General features: G+C 28.7%; 1 protein-coding gene across 9 annotated transcripts in view; it reads left to right on the plus strand.

Annotated features, from left to right (window-relative positions):
* Positions 1 to 16,762, plus strand: part of LOC107439384 (ecotropic viral integration site 5 ortholog) — a 130,312-nt gene that overhangs the window by 96,506 nt on the left and 17,044 nt on the right. For 8 of the 9 annotated variants that reach the window (XM_016051960.4, XM_016051959.4, XM_016051961.4 and 5 more), the window contains 2 exons: positions 13,448 to 13,655; positions 15,788 to 16,087. In XM_016051960.4, the coding sequence (XP_015907446.1) occupies positions 13,448 to 13,655; positions 15,788 to 16,087 (508 nt within the window). Of the gene's footprint in view, positions 1 to 5,556; positions 7,393 to 13,447; positions 13,656 to 15,787; positions 16,088 to 16,762 lie in introns of those variants that run through there. The other variant, XM_016051963.5, reaches the window with a different exon arrangement.

Raw genomic sequence — 16,762 nt, forward strand, 5'->3', positions numbered from 1 at the left:
AATATTATTAAAAAAATTTTATTTGTGTTTTGTTTCGAAGTTCTCCACGTAGACGAGTTGATCACAAAACTTCACTGGATAGCTTGCTGATTCAATATCAAAATTATAAACAAATTCGGAAAAAATGATAAGATTTATATATTACGATACGATTTAATTATCACGATTTAATTACGAAGATACGATTTAATTATCACTATAGTAACTGATAATTACTATTGAGCGTTTGCAACATTTGTGACTGTTTGGCTAAGTTTAGAAAGCACCGTCTTTGCTAATTTTGAAAATGGCGCAAAACGTTTATAAGAGGAACCACATTTTTGTCTAAATGAAAACAGTTTGATTGAATTATTTATTATTTGAAAAGTTAATATAGCCTTACATTGTGTGGGTTAGTAAAAATGTAAAAAGAAAAAAATCTTAATTATTAATTGATTGTAATGAGTTTTATCTTGGAAAAATCTTGGCAAGTTGGCGATTTTTATATATATATATATATATTAATGATTACCTTCACATTTGGCAAATTTTAACGTATATTTATGACAAAATATTTTCATATTTAGTATTAATATTTAATTTTAATTTTCATTATTTAATATTTTTGCTTCCATTCCATTATATTTTAGTGCTTAAAACATCTATTATTTTCTTTTATATTTTATCTTTTTTAACCTAATGGTATTTGAAAAAAAATCATGAAAGCAATTGTTATTTTTTAAATAATATATATCAGTACTTCTTTATTTAAAACATAGCTTCTAAACAATTTCATTTCCTTAAAAAAAGCCTATAATGTTTGCGAGCAATTAAAATGAAATTTCAAGTATTTATGAGAACTTTTGGTAACAACTGAACTTTTGATAACAAACAAAAATTCATTAAAAATTTGCTTTCTTTTATTACTTAATTTTTTTATCTTTAAAATTATTTTCAAAATCGTTGAATAAGAAGAGAATTGACTAAGGGGCCGTTCAAAAAGTACGTACACAAAAATGGAGAAATTTTAAACCCCTCCCCCACTTCGTACATTACCGTACTTAAGGTCTTACTCCCCCCCCCCCTTAGAGTACGTACATTTTATTAGTCTACCCCCCTTTTTCATAAAAATTAAAATAATTATGTTTTAAATAAAATTAAATATTTACTTGAGTGTGTAGGATAAAGTCAAATTTAAATTTGGTGTATGTTTATAAAGTACGTACTTTGTATAATACCTCCCCCCCTCCCCATCGTACAAAACCGTACATAATAGCAAATCCCCTCCCCCCCCCCTTCGGGATGTACGTACTTTTTGAACGGCCCGTAATGAATTCTGAATTTAGATATCGATTTGCAATTATGCCTACCACAACGCCGTTTTTATGTAATCCAAATTTAATTTGCCAATATCATCTTTGAGAAAGTCAAAACTTAAATTTGCATTTAGTTTTCTGTTTTTGAAGTAGAATCCCTTCTAATCACCAATATTTACATTAGTAAATTGGATTTTAAGTGCATAGGGAATTCAATATTCTTGAGACATAATACTGCAGACGATATTTTTTATGTTCTTCACGTTAAAATAAATCCAAAATAGATTTATGTTGTTCTATGCACTTTCTTTTAGTAGACGCTTTTGAACTTTATCTCGAGATCAGATTTCGCGATGCGTGCAAAATTTGAAATCTTGTCCTTTTGCCCCTTTGGGACGTCACGTTTCGGACGCTAAGGACGCAAATATATATTGTTTCTAAACAAAATGGTATTTTGATAAGAAAAATATTTAAATGTAATTGAGTTCATCTGCATTGTGAAAGTAATTCTTTGTTTGGAACCTGTTTTATTACATTCTATTATCAAATAATTACCTCATCCTCAATGTTTATTACCATTATTGTTTAAAGCTGATCGAAATAAATAGAACGACACATAATTTTTTTTTGTCAGAATAATTCTATCTTATGAAACTGAGTTAACTTTAAAATACTTCATAGATTTTGTCTTAAATTTTGTCATTCGAAAAGTTACTAAGTTAGAAATTATGTAAAAATGTGTGTACCTTGAAGCTCAGTTTTTTTTCGTCTATTAACAAATTAAATAATAAAAAAATATAAATAATTTTAAAAAAATTTTTTCCACATCTTTTGATGAAACGAATTTTATAATAATAGTGTGCAAAGGCGATTAAAATAGATTGAAATTAACAGTAAGGGGTTAAAACTTTCGATCTCTCTTCTTTCGATCGTTCTTAGGACCATATTTTTGAAGTCTAAAGCAGTGGTTCCCAACCATCGATCCGTAAATCAAATGGTACCGGGCCGCCCAAGGAACATTAAATAATTTCCATTTTATTAACTATGGTGTATATCTCTCAGTTTTGTGCGACTTTCTATGGACAAGAGGTTAACTGAAAGCTGAGATGAAACTTAATCTAAAATAAACTTAAAACTAAAATCCGTACCCAAATCCGGACCATTATCGCTCATGTAACTGTATTTTGTTTTGAAGGCATGTTTAAATACAATTACATTGAAATTATTATATCAAAACTATCTAAATATAGGCAATTAACGTCCCTTTTCAATGGGCCGCTGTAAAATTATAGTTTGTCTACGGTAAGAACTCCCCTCCGCCAAAAAGCCTGAGGCCGCCTGCTGCTATGGTAACAAGAATAGTGCATTTCATGGAGGGTAGCTTCTTTTCACTCTAGGGCTAACAAAGTAGGCCGAAGAAAAAGATTCCCTATCTCTCACCGACCCGAGTCAAAATCTGTCCTAAACAATGACCCCACACCCCTACTTGAAATAGTTATAACTCGTTACTATAGTCACCGCTACGGGTTCAGAAGAATAGCTAGGGGAGTTCTTACTTGAGACAAACTATATCAAATGTTGACCGGTCCGCGGCGATCGAGTAATAGCATAGGTATGTTATACGACACTCAAGTTATGGCTCGAGAGGTGCGCAATAAAGTAATACTGCTCAATGGAGCATTGGAATAATTTTAATACTTCTGCTGTCTACTATGCTAAAATATCCCGAACTCGTACTTGTGGTTTGTGTGATTTAATGACTGTTCGGCAGATTTTTAATTATTTCTAAAATTTAATACATAAAGAACTTTGGCACATCGCGAACATCTCTTAATAGATATAATTGAAATCGAAGTATTTTCGCGTGGGCATTGCCGCAAGCAATAGTTGAATGGTAAACAAATTTAGTTAATATATTGTTTAAAACTATTTAAGATGTTAGGATTGCAGGAGGGGTTGAATAATTAGAATATTTAAATAAAGTTGGGCAGTGCATTCAGCTTGGTTTCTTTTAAAGTTCATGTGTTGTGCAAGATAATATTGAAAGCTGGCCAAGTTGGTCGCTCAAGGTGGCTAGTTCTGTCGATAGCTACTTCCCCCACTTTGATGACCTGCGGACGTGATATGAACTCGTCTGCATCTAAAAGTAATGCCCCACTCAAAAAACGTAACGCCTATATGAAAACATCAAATTTGATGGATGGAACACAATGAACAGTTGACTTGGTATTTGTGACTGCGTCATCCTCCTCCTCGCGCTGTTGCATCTCTGTCTCCATTGCACACAACGGAATCCTGCACCCTCTCGACTGCTATTAGCAACATAGGAGAGACCATACACACAACCATGAACTTAATACAGCTCTCCCGGTCTTTCGTAAATACGGCAGTATCCGTTCAACGAATTCTCTACCAGATAAAATTCTGTTGCGTCAATAACTACCACTACGATTATTTAATATGAATATCCATTCTCTATTATAAAAAACATGCCAACTCGATTAAATTTAGGGTTACTTTAATATACTAACTAGGGATAAGCTTATTTGAATCAGTGTCTAAGCTTATTAACCGTTTTACTATTAATTTTTAGTGCAAATTGCATTAATATACTCTTATAAATTACTATTAAACTGATTCGTTAATTAATTTGGAACTAAACGATCAGCTTCATGGGCAATGTGATGCATGCACAAAATATATTCAATATATCAACCTGTTTGGCAAGCAAAAATTATAAATTAAGGTTGTGAACTCACCAAATTTGTTATAACAATGTACCTCTTGTTTTATATGTTATTTCAGAAAAAAAAATGGTTATTAAACAATACAATCATTTTTTATTATTTTTTTTATTAATGTTCTAATAGATCTTATTAGAATCATAAGGAAAATAAAATCTTACGAGATTTGTCATACTATTTAAGAATACAATTTGACTTATAATAATTATTTAATTTAAATAAAGGAATGTTGCACGTGGAAAGTGCAAGCACAAGCATAAGCAAACAGAATTCTCTATAATATATGTATTTTAAGTGAATAATTTCAACTTTCGTAGAAGAAACTGTTTTATGCTAGGAAACAGTTATTGTGAAGGGGATTGGTAAGAAGCTTAGCTCCTTAATAAATAAATAAAAATATTAAGATGTTTTTTCACAGTTCACAGATAGTGTCCTATATTTTAATATAGTTATAGATATTGAATGGTATAGATTATATTTAGAAATCTTCTAAGTATTACAAATCATTTATGCAGCGACAGTTTATAGATTCTGCAAAAATTTTGAAAATCATTTTAAATTTTGAAAGTAGAAATATACTTCCTATATTTCATTTTTTGAAAAGGTTATTGTTTCATAGTTTGGTATCAAAAATCTCTGTTGTCATTTTTTGTATAATACGTATGGAAAATTTGTACTCAATACAAATTATTGCTGTAGATCAATTTGTTTAACATAAGATGTCTTAATGTACCTTGAATTGTTTATTAAATAATTTTTAAGGGAAGCTATTTTTCGACCAAACTGTCCTAAAAAGACTATTAAAATGTTTTTGATTTTACTTTTTAAATTTACAGTATTAAATTATATTAAACGCTATAAAACAAGCTATCATTCAACAGCTATAGCATATATGTCTCATTGTCTACATTTAAAAACAATATAAGTTTAAAAATGAACATTTAAGAGAATTAGTAAATCGTATGTAAAATCTATATAAATATGTTACAAAATCAGTTGTTGTAATAAAATTCTTTATTTTCCACTTCAAAGTATTTTTTAATAAAATAAAACACGACTAGTATTCGTAAAATTTAAAAAAAATCAAAAATATCTAAATCAATAACTTCTAAATAATCAAAATTACTTTATTAGGTTATTATTTTCATTTATCAAAATCACAATCAAATTTTAATATTTAAAAACATTAACTATAACGGATTAATTGAAATTCCAAGTTAGAATACAGTAGGAAGTATCAACTACTTGACAAATATAAATGTGTTTTCCATTTATGCAACACGGAAATATGCTTCTTTTTCATTAAAAATGATAAACAGTAAATCTCATTTTTACAAATTTTGACACGTTTGAAAAATCTTATTGTCTCTTATGTTTGCGCTTTCTAATTCACCGAAGTATATTATAATATTCAATCGGGGCTGCTGGGCGTTCTGAATGTTACCATAGCAACACCCTCTAATAATCCATTCCTGGGAATCTTTATTTCAGTTGAACGCAGCCCTGAGATCAGTTTCATTATTAAAAGAACAACCCTGAAGGCGAGCCGTGACCCACTACTAGGCGTTGCACTTCAAAAGTTTAAAAAAAATATGTTCTTTCAACCCTTCACTCAATGGAGAATTTGTTTCTAGAGAGGCACTTATGTCGCAGAGTTCGAAAGTGCAGCTGTTGTCTTAATTCTCAAGTAGGTCTTGAGAGTTATTATTTTTGTTTTGATCGTTTGCCTTTGATATCTCGTTTGTATAATGCTCTACTTTATTAATCTGTTCACTCTAATGATAGACGTTCAGTTTCATTAAAGAACTTTCACTGTGTGCCGTCTTACTTCATCTTTTGTAAGTTGCCTAAAATTCTGTTTTCATAAGAGATAAAAAATTTTTTTGCTGCTAACTATACAGATAAAATTTATGGTGAAAAACAATCATGAAGTGAAATAAGTTGACTGTTGATTTTTACTGCAAACGATACGATTGGATTTTTGGTATAAAACAATTATTTGCGGCTAACTGTACAGATAGGATTTGTGGTGAAAGACTCATGAAATATAATAAGTTAACTGTTTATTTTTACAGCAAACGATTCAATTGGATTTGTTATAAAAGGCAATCATGAAATGAAATAAGTTGACTGTTCTACTGAAGATACGACTGGATTTTCGTTAAAAAAGAATTATAAAATTAAAATTCATTATTTTATCTGCACTACACTTAAGCTTTATGTGATTTGATATTTTTATCGGTTGTTTAATGAAAATCTTGATTCAATGTGCTAATTTACTTTTTATTCACTCTTTTTTGATTCAAACTGTTTTTGAAGTGTTTCTGAAATCGTTTTAAACAATTTGATATCTATTAAGTTAAGCGGAATTATTTTGCCAGTAACCACTTAATGTTTTATTTGGTGCGATGTTATTTTCTTATTTTGGATAAATTTTCTATTTTTATGGGTCAAGATCTTCAAAATAGAACGATCTATAATTTAGTTGAATATTATTCTGAATATTTGATATCGTGACCCAGAAAGACAATTTTAAGCAAACTATCTCTGAACATTTTGCGTGTCAGAAACAATAAGCTGGTGGCAATATTTATTTTCTTTACAAAAAATAAGTATTTTCTGCAAAAAAGAACCACGCCGCTGGGAAGTGCTCTTTAGAAACTGCTACAATCATTGATCAGAAGTTAAAGCTACTTTTGCTGCCCTAATTCAATATTGATGATTCCATTTTGAGAAATTGGAGGGCCTCGATCAATAGTTTTCCACCCCTTGCATTTTTCAATGCCTGTCATTTCCTTGCAAGGCAGGTGATAGATTTGCTTGCACGGTAGTGGATTTTGTTCCATTATCTATATCAGTTTGTATGCATGAGCGCCCTAATCGAAAATTCCTTTTGGCATTTGATTTCTGTTTGGCGTTTGAGTTATGGAAGAACTACCTTTCCCAAAATTGACTATATATGATAGCTGATAACCCGATCAAATTGAAAAAATAAACCGTCCCTTTATGTTTAGAAAAAAAAAACAGATGGTATATTTATTTCATTCAAAATCGCCAGACTGGTGACTTATTTTACTTACGTAAAGAACGTTCAATCTGAATGATTTGGCAGCAAGGAAAATTCTCACCGATAATATTCGTTTTTAAAGAAGATTTAATGCGTCCATGGAATATGAACTTAACTGATTAAATATAATGGCAATCGAATTTGAAGAACCTGATAGCTTTGATGAGAATATCATACGGTCGCGATCTGTGTCAGTACAATGTGAGGATCATTTCTATTGTGAGGAGAATTATCAAAGATCAAGAAGTTCATCTTTATCTAGCGTCATTTGGGAATGGGGACGGAGGTAAGTGAAACATGTTTGATATCTGTAAAAATCTGTTTTACTAATGTTGAAGCATTATTGTATTCTATAAATTAATTGAAAAAACAATTTCTTAGCATGTAATCTAGATAAGCTAGTTTTCTAACTAAATGTTTGTATATTTATTTATTTCTTAACGTTTGATGAAGGTAAATATGCTTTAAGCTATTTCAAATACAAATAAAGCTCAATTTAGTTGTAGTTCCTTTTAAACTGCTGTGACGAAACGTGTTGCATGACGTACCGGAAAAAAACTATTTTTCCAAATCTGCCAACTTTCTAGTATTTTGGGAAAATTTCTTCTAGTGTTAAGTTTATAATATATTATTCTTTGTTTTGTTAATTTGATTTAAAGATTTTTTCCGCAACACTACATGTAAATGAGTATAATGAATTAGTTATATAAAAGGCCGCTTTGTTCCAGTTCTCTTCTGTCAGGTCAAGCTTTTTAATTTTTGGCAAAAAATACCAAACATTCTGAAAGCTTTAGTTTTTAATTGTCTGTAAATATTTTACAAAAAGCAAATTAGTTGTAGTTGACAGCTTTGTTGTAAGGGGCTTCAACAAGGGCTGTTCAAAGCTGCCAACTGCCATTGGTAATTTTGCTTTTTCTAACCTTTACTTTGATGCTCGTTTTTTTTAATGAAAAATAACTAATTTGCTTTATTATAAAATTATGTGACTAAAATTTTTCAACGTATATTTGTTTTTTGACGATTTTTGTGTAACCCTTCCTATTAAGGAAATGTTCAAATATTTATTTGATTCTTCTTACCGTTTTATATTAAAAAGGTAACTTTTAGCTGTCTTTCTCGAGACTTGAAAAAGCAACAATCTGTAGTATTACAGTTACTACTATGTATGTATGAAATTCGTTTTCATTTATTCCCTAAGCTATGTTTGAAAGGGTGATTATAAGAAAAGAAAAAAATGAAAAAGTAAAATGCGGTAACAAGTTTGTTGTTAATTGAAGTGAATTGTTTCTTCTTTCAACAAACACTTCAATTTTAAAAAAGTCATATCAGGATACTGTCAAACCTAATTTATGCATGTTTTCACTATAAACATTATGGTTTTTTTACTTCATTAAAAACTATTAAAACGAACTGATTTAGATTTTTCTTCGTGATAAATTAAAAAATCGAAACTGCGGTATGTCTATCTTATAATAAATCCCTTCATTTATTGATGTGCGTTTTTAACAACGGTTTAAAAATAATTAATTCTAAACAAATTTTTATACGAATAGTATAATAGTTATGAAAACTTTCCATAATCCATGTCGTAGTCTATCTTATTTAATTCAAAAGCCTAATGTTTAAAAATGAAAAAAAAATATATAATATTAAATTTAAAATTTTTTTAAGCTGAATAAGAGCTGTTTTTTTTTAAAATTACAAATCAAGCGAAAATAAACTTACAATCATGAAAAAGTAACTTCCAAACTCATTAAAAATAGCTAATTTCATTAAAGAATAACTTAAAAAATTAATTTAATGTTCTGTATTTTATCTAAAAAAAGGAAGTAAGTTCGTTACTCTAAAGTTTTTTGTTTGTTTAAAAAAATTGAATAAGTTAGTGCAATTTTACACTGATGTATTTTGAAATCATTTTCTTATTTTTCTTTTCTTTTTTTTCTTTTTTGGTTCCTGTTATTTATTTATTTGAATAGATTTATCAGGAGTAACGCTTTTAGAGAAACAAATCATTCTACGTCAATAGTTTGTGAGCTGATCAAACATTCCTTTTAGAATATATGAATGCGCAATGCGTTAGGGGACAAAAGCCTGAAGTTGAAGTTAGAAAAACAAATGTGTTCAAATAAACAATATTAATGAGATTCATTCATCGCTCTGGAATTGCTACGACGAAGCATTACTTTTTATATTTATGTTGCTACTCATCTTAATTTTTTTCAACTGTTTGTTTGCGTCTATTTCTATTTACTCGATAGTATGTTTTAAATCATTTTGAAAGTACTATTTCTGTTTGATTAAAAAGATAAATTTTTCAGAAAAAAGGACAAAAAAGAGTTTCAGAGAGAGGAATTTTCCATATTTTCAAAGTATAACGGAATAATATTTTGCTCTTAGTTCTTTTCATTATTTCCAGTTTACTCATTTTTATTCAAAAGATTTCAATGCAAACAAAAGGAATGTTATGTAAATAAAATAAAAAGAACCAATTTTGAATAAATAGGTCCATATCAGAGACTGCAAATTAAAATATTTTAAAAAGAATAAAACTAGTAGATAGGGGGAAAAAAATACACAAGCGAATATAAAACAAGCAAATGGCAAACATCTTAAAAATTTTTTATTGTTTACAATTTTGCAGTTTTTATATAGAAAGGATAGCTAAAAAAAAAAATTTTTTTTCAGTTGTAAAGGAAGAAAAGTTAGTTAAAATATCAAATGATAAGTCAGTGAGTGTGTAAATATCAATGAAAAAATTACTTATGTGTTATCTGCCGGTAAAGTAATTTTTTAAAATATTTTTTTAAAAATTAAATTATTTGCATTTTGAATTTTCAGGAGTAGATTAAACATTTGTGATAAATAAATAAAGAAAACTTTTACAGAAAGTGCTCTTATGAAATTATTATTATATATATTTCTTATGTGTTTTTGAAAAAGGTCTAGACGTAGTTAATAGAATAACAATTTACGGATTGGTAAAACGGTTAATGTTTGAGATGTGATTTTATTTTATGCTGTCTTGCCACATTTTTAAATCTTTTAAAAATATTATTTTCTTTGACTTGACATATTTACATTTTTAAATAATACAATCAGTAAAAAGAAAATACAATAAATAATTTTTTACTCTCTAAATATTTCATTCAACTAAAGGCATTTAAACCAGTTATCTTTGAAATTTAATGTATAAAATGAAAATTTTGCTTTCAAACTTTAAAAAAAATTTTTTTTTTTGGTGTAAAATTTTGTACCCTGCTTCCCAAACTAGCCTATTTACTTGCCGTATCTTATTCCTAAATAGTACTTTAGATTACGAAGAAAAACATATTTTTCAAATAAACGCTTTTACGTTTCTTGTTTTAAAGTAAGCCATGTAAATATAAATTTTTGGATTACAATTTATTTTATTGTGTTAAGTCGAGTATTATCTGCAAGAGTATTAAATTTGAAAGCTTGTTTTAATATATTTCGTATAGAGCATTTTATTGCATAAATTTTTCACACTTCAAGATAAAGAAGGATTACTTCCTGTGCTGAATCCTATAACGTTTTGTTGGGTTTGTTTCGTCTTCAAAATGATAGTTTTACTTCACTTAATTTTATTAATTTAATATTTTATGTGTGTATTTATTTCACTTTGTGCAATTAAGTGTATCTAAATATATTATCTTGCTGGATTATTGATATTTATTTTGGGACAGAGAAAAACGTAGCATGCATACAGGTACAATCCAACTTGAAAGATAAGACAGTTGCGAACACAAAATGATACCGAGTTGTAATTTGCTTTTCCGCAATGCACTCAGATTTCTCCCATGGCGTGCTTGCAACTATCGAAATAGTGCCGAGAGGTGAAGTTTCCATTCTGGTTTATTTAATTACTGTTCAGTAAATCTATTTCATTGTAGTAAAAGAACTATGTGTGACACTTTTACAAAATTTTGTATCGTTATAATTAAGTGGAAACACTGTTTTGTGAAACAATTTTTAAATTGCTTTTGTATTCGATAACGTTTTAACAACAAAACTGCGTGATAAAAACTGCACTTAATAATAATAATAATAATAAAAAAAAAGTGAAGTAAAGTCTTTTTAGAAAATTAAATTAGCTTTTTGTTATTATATTAAATCTTGATTATTTTATTTCTTGATTGTAATTCCTATTATTTATCCTATTATTAATTTTGTAAACCTTCTTACTTAGTAAAATTTTTATTTGTTTGCTTAATTTTTTTAGAATCCTAAAACTCACACTGTTGCAATTGACATAGTAATAATTATTTAATAATCAACTTTTTTTAAATAATGAATTTCAAACCGAATATGCCCGTTGATTTTGTGTCTCGTATCATAGAAAAGGCTGGGAATTTTATTTAAATAGTTAAGCTTTTCGAATATAATCGAAGTATTTTTATTGAAAACACTCTACTCACTTTTTAAATGTGTACTGGTTAAAATAATTTTTTAATTAAAATTTATTTTCGATTGTTTTTAGAAATGGAATTTACAACATTCAATAACTGTTGAATATATTTTTTTCTATAAACATTATTAAACCTTGTGTAACTTCGTAGAAAAGTAAATTTATTTTTTATTTTTTTAGTTTATTTAAAATCATGAATTTGAACGAAAATCATGAATTTGAATATAATTATAAGCAGGCTCTAATAATTCGAAACTTGTAATTTTTAGTATAAATTCATTAGTTGAGTTGTATTTGAGAATAAATCAAAATTTATCCACACACTTCTTCAAGCGGAAAAAAAAAAAGATTTTACTTGAATGTTACTTTAAATCATACTACTTAAATCATGTCTAGCGAGAAGGAAAATGTCAAAAAGTTAGTAATTTTTATTGGAATACTTAAAAGTAGTTTTGAACAAAAAGATTAAAGATATTGCCATTTTTAAAAGTATTATTCATTACCACCGATTTAAAAATTTCCAAAAAAGTAATAGTTATTTTCTTATAAGTGTAAATTGAAATTTCTCGTAATAGATGCAACTTTTATTTCACTGATGCATTAAGGACAAAATAAAGCACTCGCAAATTTTCTGCCGTCTTCCCAAAAGAACATTTTACAGACACGCGGGTTTAATTTCAATTTTCATTCGATTTGATTAAAATTTTAACAGACGTGCTTATTTGGGAGTACTACTTGTTTTTTAATGCTACTAGAAAAAGAGAAGTATTTTATTAGTATCTTATTAGTTCTTTTTTCAATTAAACAACAGCTATATTTTACTCGTATTTTATTAGTTTTTTTTCCAATTAAACAACAGCTAACTCCAGAGAAACATCTAATTATCTACCTGGTACCGATTGTCATCTACGTCATATGTTTTATAATAATAAAAAATAGTGCGTGGAGTCCCTCCTCGCTGAAGAAGTTAAACTCCGCGACCTGCGACGTTAATTGTAGAAGAATCAGCAGTCGTAGAAGGATCACTAGTTCTATTCAACGACTCCTTTTCTTGCTCGCTTCCGTGCTCTGTAATCACGGTAATATTGTGCATTTTTCCCTCTTGAACCAGTGGAAGTGCTTGTGGTTGCCTCATCGTCTCGCCCTGGAAAATGTATTAATAATGTATGTGAATGCGTCATAATGTAATTTCAGAAGAGAAAACCTAACAATCAATTGATATTCACAAGAGACTTACCTTGACATAACCTTAAATCCGTCGCATTGTCCGTGGGATTGTTGTCACTCATTTTTTACAATTGTTATCCACTAAATTTGAAAATAAAAAATACTACCCTATCAAATCAAACTTAAAAAATATTTATAGAAAAACAATACTTTTATTATTTTTATGCTAGTGAGAACCAAAACAATATGGAAATGAATGAGGGAAAACTGGATCATACCACGTGATTTCCCGGCCAATAAAATGGCGTTAAACGTTTAACGCAACCTTGTTGGAAGTTTCATAAGAAGTATAACTTCAATAATAATTAAAGAAAGAAGAAAACGGCGTAAAACGCTCTACTATGCAATTTCCAAATGCTGTTGATCATTAAATTGATCCAAGTTCTTCAATTAATAAATTACACGAAAAGAAAAATTTTTTCTTCAAAATAATTTGTTTAAATCTAAAATAGACTGACTGGTCTTAAAGTTGTAGATTCGGTTCTAGTTTTAAAAGTCAAATCGGATAGTTGAGCTATAAGAATTACTGGAAGTTATTTATGATTCCTCCTAATATTTTAATGCACAGACAGTGATGATTAAACTTAAGTTTTTATAGCTGAGATTTATTTCGTTAAAAAAAACTTACGGTTTTGATTGTTTATGTGCTTGTGCTATCGCGCATCTAACGTTGCCTTTTCTATTGCAGACTTCTGGAGTCAGATGCGAAGTCCCTGAATTCCCTTGCGTCCGGGCATTCTAGGAAGTCGTCCAGTACTAGCCTCGTCTCAGTAGCCTCTGGTGATAGCAAACAAAGTGCCAATGCTGAAGAGGATGGAGAAGATGTTTGGCAGATATGGGGATCTGTGGTCAACGAATGGGAGACCTACTTCAAGAAGAAAAACGCATTTGTCAAAGTAAGGCTGAATCGGATTGACAGAGTTTGTCTCTAATTTTACCACATTTTGTGCAGTTAAATAATTCTTTTTTCAATTAACATTGTTTTTTTTATAAACATTATAGGTTAAGAATTTATCTTCAGATTTCTATGCATCTTATCTGAATTATTAATTTTTATTTCTCAATATCATTTGTTTTAATTTTCTTTTTTAATAAAATCAAATAGTTTTGTACTATGTATTTGATACATAAAATTTTATTAATATTTTTTTCCTCTGAAAAGTTTTTTTTTTGCTTGATTTTCTTTTTTAGAATATAACTGTTAACTCTCTAAGTCTCCACCCAATTGCTACAGCTCTCAGTTCGCTCAGAATTCGAACTTTTTACCTGTATTCAGAGTTCTTCTTCTTGCTTGAGCTTGTCAGATATGTGGCACCTCTGCACATGTTGCATTTTGTACCATGCTCCAAGCCCAATTTTTCCTAGTTCCATTGTCTTGGGTCGCCTACTTTATTTACATAGTCTGACAGTCCCTTAATGGAATTAAGGTGAAGCTCGTATTCAGAGTTAATAATATTAAGTTAAAAATTTTTGTAGGTATATAATTTGTTTCACCTTTTATAGGATCATTTTTTTTTTCTAGTAATATTTTGTCAAATTTTTTTTGCCATTTAGATTGATTTATAAAAAAAAATTGATTTAGCTTATTATCTAAAATTATTTTAAATTTTTAAGATCATTTTTAGGGTGGGGTAGAGATTTTCAAATTTGGCCTTTTGTAAACAATTGGCCATAAACTTGAACTTCTATGCTTATTTGTAACTGAATATATAAATTCTGTGTGTATGGCTACAGATGAACTGTATAAAAATGATCAAATGAATGAGCACCTAACACAGAAGAGAAAATAGTTCCCCTGAATTAGCTTCTCTTCTCGATCCCATGTTAACCTTTAACCATGTTACCTACATTTATGTAAACAAAGCTCTTCATTGATTACTTTATTAATTTTTTATTTTCTGAAGTTATTAACATATGGTGGTATAAATCACACATGGAAAAATAGTTTTCCATCTATGATGTTAGTTGAAGTATGCTTTCCACTTATACTTTAAATGAGTTCCAGCATAAGCAAATTAGTTAATAAAAGTTCAAAAAAGAAAATTGTGGTTCGTATTAAATTTTATCAGTCAATATAAAGATATGATTTTAAATTGAATAATTAATGTAAAATGATTTTCAAACCTGAAATTTAATTTTTAAATAAATAATGAAAAAAGAAAGTCTTTAAAAATTTTGGAGATAGTTTTTTAACAGTTTCAACTGAATGCCTAAGTATTTTTTAAACTAGCATCAAAATGAGTTATCGTTTCTGATTATTAAATTAAATTTATTAAATTGATAGTTTCTTATATTTATAATTAAAAATACATTTTTTAAAAGAAATTAGATTTTTTTTCTAATTCCTGTTTTTCCTTCGTTGTTGTTTTGTGAAAAACAAGACTAATAGTTTAGTACAAATCAAGGTCTATGATCTGTAAATTAAGGAAATACGAATTATTATGTAATTTTTAAATATAGGTGTTTAACCACATGTTATGTGGATTTACGTAATTAATTGAATTCTATTATAATTTATTTACATTATTTTTGTGTTTATTATTTAGAAAATTTACATAGTTAAGTTTTTACTATTGTTAGGTGATTATGATTTCTCATTGTACCTGTAGTTCCATGTGTATATTATAATTGGGGTTCATGGTATAACACAGAATTTTTAAAATGATAAATTATATCCTTTCAAAAAGTCGAGATTAAAAGTTGAATGTCTTTTTACCATGAGTGTTAATTAAAAAAACTTATATATACTGTCAGTTGGTGAACTCTGTGTGGTAAATATCAAAATTATTTGACTTAGTTAGACTATGCATGTAATACTTAGACTCCAAGACCCCTAAATTAAAATTCAAATTTATTTTCAATAAACTTTTTTTTTTTAATTATTCATTTACAAAAATCATCCATCATGTACAAATTACACCAATCTTTATTAAATATATCTAGTAACGGGAAAATTCAATCTATCTTAATAATATTCTGTCTTTTTAACATCATTCAAACTTAATTATTTTCGATTTACAAACTTTAGGATCTGGTGCGAAGAGGTATTCCCAACCACATAAGGAACATTGTGTGGCAATTACTGTGCAATGCTCAGTCCTGCCCCGCTCGAGAACTATACACCGAGTACCTGAAAAGTTCCTCTCCATGTGAAAAAGTGATATTGAGGGATATTGCTCGCACCTATCCAGAGCATGACTTCTTCAGGGAAAAAGATGGTCCTGGCCAAGAAAGCTTATTTAATGTTATGAAAGCATACTCCTTACATGACAGGGAAGTGGGCTATTGTCAGGGCAGTGCTTTCATTGTAGGAATGCTCCTGCTACAGGTATGTAATTTATTTTGATGTTTCTGATGTTGATTATTTCAGAAAAGTGTTAAAAAAAATTTCTCTGGGTGTTTTTGTTACTTTTGGTAATCCAAATTATTTTCAAATTTATATTGGAAAATACAAATTGTAATTATTTTTCAAAAATTTTGTAATTTATTTGTGAAATATGTCTTTATATATTTTTCTTACATGGTGATCAAAAAAAGTTCTTATTTATTTTTAATTTTTGAAACCAAGATCTGAAATATCAAGCGAGTGAGCATGAAGGCTTTAAGTATGTGTTTACAAATTTCTGAATGGAAGTTCTTTTCTTGCATGTACAAGGAAAAGCAGAAACAAACCTAACTGTAAGTTTGGAAGAAACAAAAGCTTAATAGTTCCATATCAACAACAACAGTGCCAGCACATAGCTACGCATTTAAGCCACAAAGGGAGACATCTATTGAAAAACTGGGCATTTGGAGTGTCCTAATGCAAACTATGCTTGGCCTACTACTTAGTAGAGCCCTTTTAGTTTGCAAGAAGCAAGGTCTTTTTTATCTCTGAAGTCTTTGAGATGTCCCTCCTGATATACGAGGAAATGACTCTCAGAAACACATGTTCTAACTTAATAGGTCACCTTATAACAACTTTTCAGAATTCTTTTTTGAAGTTTTTTAGCAATTATCTTTC

The sequence above is a fragment of the Parasteatoda tepidariorum genome, chromosome 10 (genome assembly GCF_982258835.1).
Source record: "Parasteatoda tepidariorum strain Cologne lab strain chromosome 10, Ptep-v5.0, whole genome shotgun sequence".
NCBI classification, from domain to species: domain Eukaryota; kingdom Metazoa; phylum Arthropoda; class Arachnida; order Araneae; family Theridiidae; genus Parasteatoda; species Parasteatoda tepidariorum.